General features: G+C 42.3%; 1 protein-coding gene across 1 annotated transcript in view; it reads right to left on the bottom strand.

Annotated features, from left to right (window-relative positions):
* GRK7 (G protein-coupled receptor kinase 7) overlaps positions 1–5,039 on the bottom strand; it is a 31,751-nt gene extending 26,712 nt beyond the window's left edge. Inside the window, exons 1-2 of the mRNA XM_024210886.2 lie at positions 4,437–5,039; positions 3,550–3,987 (exon numbers count right to left, since the gene is read on the bottom strand). Of these exons, the coding sequence (XP_024066654.2) occupies positions 3,550–3,987; positions 4,437–5,039 (1,041 nt within the window). The remainder of the gene's footprint in view (positions 1–3,549; positions 3,988–4,436) is intronic.
* Positions 5,040–8,479: the final 3,440 nt, after the last annotated feature.

Genomic DNA, 8,479 nt, shown 5'->3' with positions numbered 1-8,479 from the left:
GATACATATTTAACATTCTAACACAACTAATTATTATTGACCACCTGACCAGGACAGTGATAGTGACGATGAATTATGCAAAATGAGGGGGTTAGTTAAACAGAAATTAAAAGGTACAGTGACTAAACTGAAATCCCTGCAAGCTGCATGGACGCTTTTCAAAGACACCATAATAGAGGCCCAACTTAAATGTATACCCCAAATTAAAAAACACAGTAAAAGAACTAAAAAAGAGCCACCGTGGCTTAACAACCATATAAAAGAAGCAGTGAGAGATAAAAAAGCATCTTTTAAAAAGTGGAACTCAAATCCTAGTGAGGTAAATAGAAAGGAACATAAACACTGCCTAATTAAGTGTAAAAATGTAATAAGAAAAGCCAAAGAGGAGTTTGAAGAAAGGCTTGCCAAAAACTCAAAAGGTAATGACAAAATGCTTTTTAAGTACATCAGAAGCAGGAAGCCTGCTAAACAACCAGTGGGGCCCCTGGACGATCGAGATACAAAAAGAGCACTTAAAGATGATAAAGTCATTGCAGAGAAACTAAATGGATTCTTTGATTCAGTCTTCATCCTTCACTTTGAGGATGTTAGGGAGATTCCCAAACCTGAGCCGGCTTTTGTAGGTGACAAATCTGAGGAATTGTCACAGATTGAGGTGTCACTAGAGGAGATTTTGGAATTAATTGATAAACTTAACAGTAACAAGTCATCAGGATCAGATGGCATTCACCCAAGAGTTCTGAAAGAACTCAAATATGAAGTTGCATAACTATTAACTATGGTTTGTAACCTGTCCTTTAAATCGGCTTCTGTACCCAGTGACTGGAAGATAGCTAATGTAACGCCAATATTTAAAAAGGGCTCTAGAGGTGATCCCAGCAATTACAGACCAGTAAGTCTAATGTCAGTACCGGGCAAATTAGTTGAAACAATAGTAAAGAATAAAATTGTCAAACACATAGAAGAACATAAATTGCTGGGCAAAAGTCAACGTGGTTTCTGTAAAGGGAAATTGTGTCTTATTAATCTATTAGAGTTCTTTGAAGGGGTTAACAAACATGTGGACAAGGGGGATCCAGTGGACATAGTGTACTTAGATTTCCAGAAAGCCTTTGACAAGGTCTCTCACCAAAGGCTCTTACGTAAATTAAGTTGTCATGGGATAAGAGGGAAAGTCCTTTCATGGATTGAGAACTGGTTAAAAGACAGGGAACAAAGGGTAGGAATAAATGGTAAATTCTCAGAATGGAGAGGGGTAACTAGTGGTGTTCCCCAAGGGTCAGTCCTAGGACCAATCCTATTCAACTTATTCATAAATGATCTGGAGAAAGGGGTAAAAAGTGAGGTGGCAAAGTTTGCAGATGATACTAAACTGCTCAAGATAGTTAAGACCAAAGCAGACTGTGAAGAACTTCAAAAAGATCTCACAAAACTAAGTGATTGGGCAACAAAATGGCAAATGAAATTTAATGTGGATAAATGTAAAGTAATGCACATTGAAAGAAATAACCCCAACTATACATACAATATGATGGGGGCTAATTTAGCTACAATGAATCAGGAAAAAGATCTTGGAGTCATCGTGGATAGTTCTCTGAAGATGTCCATGCAGTGTGCAGAGGCGGTCAAAAAAGCAAACAGGATCTTAGGAATCATTAAAAAGGAGATAGAAAATAAGACGGAGAGTATCTTATTGCCCTTATGTAAATCCATGGTACGCCCACATCTTGAATACTGCGTACAGATGTGGTCTCCTCATCTCAAAAAAGATTCAGAGAAGGGCAACTAAAATGATTGGGGTTTGGAACGGGTCCCATATGGGGAGACATTAAAGAGGCTAGGACTTTTCAGCTTGGAAAAGAGGAGACTAAGGGGGGATATGATAGAGGTATATAAAATCATGAGTGATGTAGAGAAAGTAAATAAGGAAAAGTTATTTACTTGTTCCCATAATACAAGAAGTAGGGGCCACCAAATGAAATTAATGGACAGCAGGTTTAAAACAAATAAAAGGAAGTTCTTCTTCACACTGTGTATAGTCAACTTGTGGAACTCCTTGCCTGAGGAGGTTGTGAAGGCTAGGACTATAACAGCGATTAAAAGAGAACTGGATAAATTCATGGAGGTTAAGTCCGTTAATGGATATTAGCCAGGATGGGTAAGGAATGGTGTCCCTAGCCTCTGTTTGTCAGAGGGTGGAGATGGATGGCAGGAGGGAGATCACTTGATCATTGCCTGTTGGGTTCACTCCCTCTGGGGCACCTGGCATTGGCCACTGTCGGTAGACAGGATACTGGGCTAGATGGACCTTTGGTCTGACCCAATATGGCCATTCTTATGTTCTTATGTTAATTATGTTTGATTTCCTCTATCTACAAAACAGATTTGTATTTTTTTTCTTGGGCTGAAAACACAACAATGGACAGTTAAAAATATTAATTACAGGAAAAAGAAAGTTGGTCTTCAAAATAAAAATGTCATCTAATCTGTTCACAGCAAAACATTAAAAATGTGTTTATTTCAAGGTTGGGGGGAGGAAGAATGATAAAGGGCCCTTTCCCCTTGACTGAGACTATGCGTATCAACATTCAACTCACTTGGAGTTTGATGTGGAAATTTTAAATCCTCCAAGTACCGTGTAAGTACAATGCAAACAATTATAGGCTCCAGATGTAGCATCTCTAGAAGTAACTTCATAACTGCCCTTTTGTCAGATATATATTATATAAATGGAACATTCATTCACTCATTATATATGTCTATGTGTTCTGGCCAACAGGAGACAAATGTGCTACATTATACAGTACACCTTTCTTGTGAACCACCATGACATTATCACTTTAAACCTGGATCAATTTGTAATCACCACAGGTAGTGCTTAATGTGCTGCACATTCTAATTGAAGCAGCAAAAAATAGCCAACCATTACCCTTCTCTTACAGATATACACACTTTTATTTAAACTCTCACCTAGCTTTCACAGATCTTTAGACTGCAAACTCTATGGGGCAAGAACTTGTGTGTTTGACACAGTTCACTTATTGTGCAGCACCATGCATACTTAGCACAATGAACCATCAATAATACTATTAAGTAAACAAACAAAAATCCCCAAACAAATAGACAAGAAATGGGATAAATGCCATTCCTCTGAAATAATGGTTGGTGATTGGGGGAGGAATCACACCTTTGATTGTCTCTGATTATACTTATGATTCACTCCTGGTTAGACCCTTGATGAGGCAACGTAGCCCATGAAAAGTATAGTGCCTCTCAAATGGCTAGTTTGAGTTAAGTGCATATCCCAATAAAAAAAAAAAAATCAGTTTGGTTCTTTTATTTCTGTTAGGAGACAAGTTGTGTTAACTGCACATAGCACCAAAGAGTTAATTAACCAAATCCTCTTACCACCTGTCACTTAGAATGAAATGACCACATAAGATCTTTAGTGAAGAACAAATCCTGAGGAATTAAGGCTTGTTCTCATAATACATTAGAAATAGAATGGCTTCCCTTCCTCCCTTCCCTGCACCATGAACACGCACTCACCCTCTGGGTGATGGTTTTCCCCTCTTTGACTTGCACTGCCAAGCCCAAATCAGACAATCTGCAGTTGCCATTATCATCCAGGAGAACATTTTCTGGCTTCATGTCCCTGTACAGGATTCTGATGGAGTGGAGATGCAGAATCCCACAGGTGATCTGAGCCGAATAAAAGATGATCCTGTTCATTTCCAAGCCCCTCTCTCCCACATTGTAGATGTGGTATTTAAGATCCCCTCCATTCATGAGGCTCATAACAAGACACAGATGGCTCTTGCTCTCATAGGCATATGCCAGGGTGACTATGAAAGGACAGTTAACTTTCTCCAGGATCTGCTTCTCCAGCAGAGCCATCTTCTCCCCACCTTTCTTCTTCAGCCTCTTCTTATCCAGTTTCTTGCAGGCATACATCTTGCCAGTATTTTTCACCTGGATGGCACAAACCTAGAGGATCAAGATGGAAAGAGAAAGGAAGGGGCTTTACAAATACAGACTGGAGGTGAATTAAGAGCAGAGGTGGATTGGGTTTAAGGAAGCAAGATATACCTTGCCATCCTTTCAGAGGGCACTGTTAGTGATCAGCCTGACAGAGCACTGGATGGGGATATAATGGGAGTAGGGAGTTGGTCTATTCTGCTCGGAGGGGAGCCTGTCTTATCCTAGTCCAAAGCTCTTGAGGATCCTATGGAGTTTTCAGAAGTTCTCTTTACTGACCAGCATGTGGATGCTTTGGGGCAATAAAGTGGAGAAGGGGTTACATCACACTGGTTTGCCCAAGGAGGAAGTTAGTTTTTCAAGGTCTTTGACATCTGCCTAGTCTATTGTAGGCTCTTCTCTGCATTGCCCATACCCACCCATTAGACCAGGGAAGGGATTGATGGCAGTTGCCCTACCTCTCCGAAGCCACCTTTGCCCAGCACCCGAAACTCGTAGAAGTACTTCTCATTCACTGGCTGCCTCTCAAAGACTTTCCACTGCAGGAACTTGTCATAAAAGGGGGTTCTCTGGAAGTCCTGGAAGGGTTTCTCCCAGAGGAAGGCCTTGGTCTCCTCCTTGGCCAGCTGCATGATACTCTCATAGTCCTTCTCAGTGGCTGCCTGGCACTTGCTGGCCAGGTCTGAGCTCATGAAGGCTAGGTAGCCCTTGGAGCCGGACTTCAGGAAGTTGGTGACCAAGCTCTGCATGATGCTACTCTTGGCATTGTCCTCTGCCAGCTCCCAGTTGGACACCTCATCCAGGAAGTCCTTGGCCACCAGGTATTCAGGCATGGTCTCTAAGAAATCCCTAAAGAACCTTTTGCCAATGGGCTGCTGCTCGCAGATGCTCTCATACTCAGCCGGGAGGGCCTGCCTGGCCTCTGTGCACTGCTCAGGCTTGGGCAGTGAGAGGCTCTTGCGCCTCCTCTGCATCTCCTTGGTGTCCCCTTCTGTGCTCTTCCTGGCCTGCAGGTATGCTGTGTTGGCAATCAGGTTGTCCAGGCCCCCCATGTCACACATCTTGGCGAACTCTTGGGGCGGCAAAGCCCGGCTGGGGCAAAGTCACTCACTGGTCCTGGGGCTGTCTTGCACCTCTCCCTGCCTGTGTGTGTTTGTGTGGGCTTCAGAGAGACACTGAGGAGACTAGCTGCTTTAGCATTAAATACCTCTCAAGGATTTTCGCTAAGTACCTTTAGGTGTATGTACCATTTGTGGAAAGTGACTGGTAAGAGGTTTCTCTCTAAGGAGCTTTGGGGTTGCTATCTATAGCCAGCGGGATGACATCCCAGGAAAACCTTCCCACTGCCGTCACTGAATAGGCACAGCTTGGCTGGTGACCCTCAGCACAGACCCTTTCCTGCCCCTTATATGTGCCAGGATTCCCACCCCACCCACTGTCCATGGCCACTGGAGTGTGCCAGAATTCCACACCCACCCACTGTCTACTGGCTTCTTACCCTCTGCAAGTGTGCCTTGGACAGACAGATACACACACACAAATACTCCATGGCACTTTGACCTTTGGGGTGAGGTCAAAATCCCACACACATCCACTGCTCATGGCACCCTGACCCTGGGGGTACACAAAATCTCCTTGACTTCTTCCCATTGCACCCTGAGCTTTGGGGTACTGGAAATTACATTAAAACATATATAAAATAAAATAAAAGCTGTTACAAGATGTAAAAGCCACTCAAAAGTCAAAGCCATCCCTGAAACATAAGTCAGAAGAGAGTAACAGCAGAAAAAGCGCAGGGGATGTTTGGAGTTGTTTAATAATCACTGAGTTCTGATCACTGAGCACCATCACATCCTTCAACACACACAACAAAATGCTTGTAAGCTGCACATATACAGTGCACAAACTTCACTGCTGTCATATGCTGCTCCCTCTAAAAGAACAGAAATTGGATTAGACGAAGAACAGGCTAAGAACTGCTGCTGTTCTAAAAATAATGATCCGTGTGTACAACCAGAACACCACAGAATCCTGGTCTCCCTCACACATAGCGAAGTGGAAACAATCTGAACTTGTTTAAGAAACAAGTGATTCTCCATTACACTCCTAAAAATATCCTCCTCTCCCCAGCCTCCCAAACAAACCAACCCCTACCCTACACTGCAAACTACTGTCCAAACTTTTTGAATCCTGAAAATGTCACTTAGGACAAGAGAGCATCTACTTACTTTAGCTCTCGGTAATTCAAGGGACTGGAAATATACTATGAATTTAGCTGATTGGGAATATCACTTGTGGAAAAATATTCTGTTGCCCATTGATTATTTAAAAACAATGGAATATAAAAAATGTTATTGCCTGTACATTCTTTGATCATTTTGATCACTATTCTATTAGCTATTATGCACTGTGATTTAAGGTAAAGATTGAAGTATTAAAAACTAAGTTTCTAGCAACAGCGAAACTATTCCTCTTCAACAAAAGAGAGATGTCGGTAGTCCTTGTTGCCTTCATTGTTCTATACATACTACTTACTTATCTGAAAACAGCAATTTTAATGAAAATGGACAGAAATTGACAATAGAAGAAATTTTTGTAACTATCATCTTTAAAGGCATTGTATTTTCTTATTGTGAATTGGTTTGCCATTCTCAGATGTTTTATATATTATGTTCTTTAATGGTACAACATGATTTTAAAAACAGTAAGTGCACATTAATCTTACCAGCACTTTGCTGAAAGACAATACAGAGCAAATTGCTTCCTGTATCTTACATCTCTTAAAGGAAACTGCTTAAATGTTCACTTGCTATTTATAAATCAACTGTAAAGATAAAGTTCACTCTCATTTGCTACCAATGTAATTTATAAAGTAGTTGAACAATGAAAAATAGTCCAGGAAAAGTTGAAGAGAATAACAAACATCCTCCTAAGTCAAAAGAAGCTTTCACCTGAAAATCTTCTTTTTACTCATATTGTTAAAAACAGGTTTAAACCTTGAAATTACAGGTGTTTGTCTGATATTTTCTTCAGAAATAAGGACTGTTTGGAAGAATGTTTCAGAATGGTTCATGGGATGTTATGCCACTTACCGATTCTTCTCAGAATCTTGCCAAAACCAAGTTTGATTTTTCTTAAATTTGCAGGAAAATCAGAGATTTCCTCGAAGTTTTATATCCTGTGTTTTCCCTCTTCCTTTAATTGCTCAGCAAAGCAACAAAAAACCCTCAACAATATAAAACCCCACAAGCAGTACATTATAATTCCTCCATCATAGTCCTGTGGCCCATAGTTATCATCATGTGCCCACCTGATAAAAGTGTATAATGTGGAAACTCACTCCAGCCTTCTAATACACCTCTACCCCGATATAACGCTGTCCTCGGAAGCCAAAAAATCTTACTGCGTAATAGGTGAAACCGTGTTATATCAAACTTACTTTGATCCGCCGGAGTGCGCAGCACCGCCCCCCCCGGAGAGCTGCTTTACCATGTTATATGCAAATTCATGTTATGTCGGGCCGCGTTATATTGGAGTAGAGGTATACAAGTACAAACTTACTGACTACATAACTCTAGAACATAAAGTGACTGGAAAATACTCCATCTAGAATATTAAGCATAAAAATCATCCATCTCCCATATGGCAGGAGCTAGACAACAATAAGTTTATCCTGCAGATGGATGCATTGGAAGTAGGGTTGGGGGCCGTTCCATCACAGATGGTCGGTGAGGAGGAACATCCAATTCTATACCTCAGTCGGAAACTCCTTCCCAGGGAACAAAAATATGCAGTGGTGGAGAGAGAATGCCTCGCTGTAAAATGGGCCATGGAAACATTGCGCTACTACCTGCTTGGCGCAGATTTGTCCTCGTGACCGACCATGCCCCTCTTCAATGGATGCAGCAGAACAAGGAGAAGAACACAAGGGTGACCAGATGGTTCTTATCCCTCCAACCTTTCCAGTTCCGTGTGCAACACAGAGCAGGGAGCCGTCATGGCAACGCCGATGGCTTGTCACGTGTGCACTGTCTGGCATCCCAAGCTGCCCAACCCCTTGGCGTTGAGCAGGGGGGAGGGATATGTGACAGACCCAGACCAGTGGGGTACAGGAGTCTGGTAGAGGGCAAATATACTGGTCACTGGATGAGTAGTTTTCTGTTCCCTGAGTGACCAGAGCAGGGGCTGCACTAGAGTAATCAGGAACCTGCTAGAACCAGTTCATGCAGGCAGGCAGGCAGGCTAATTAGGACACCTGGAGCCAATTAAGAAGAAGAAGCTGCTAGAATCAATTAAGGCAGGCTAATCAGGGCACCTGGGTTTTAAAAGGAGCTCACTTCAGTTTGTGGTGCAAGTGTGAGGAGCTGGGAGCAAGAGGTGCAAGGAGCTGAGAGTGAGAGGGTGTGCTGCTGGAGGACTGAGGAGCACAAGAGTTATCAGACACCAGGAGGAAAGGCCTGTGGTGAGAATAAGTAATAGACAGCTGCAGTCCACAGGGCCC

The sequence above is a fragment of the Terrapene carolina genome, unplaced genomic scaffold, assembly GCF_002925995.2.
Source record: "Terrapene carolina triunguis isolate 2854851 unplaced genomic scaffold, T_m_triunguis-2.0 Scaffold88, whole genome shotgun sequence".
NCBI classification, from domain to species: Eukaryota; Metazoa; Chordata; order Testudines; family Emydidae; genus Terrapene; species Terrapene triunguis.
This window is presented reverse-complemented; position numbering and strand designations above follow the sequence as displayed.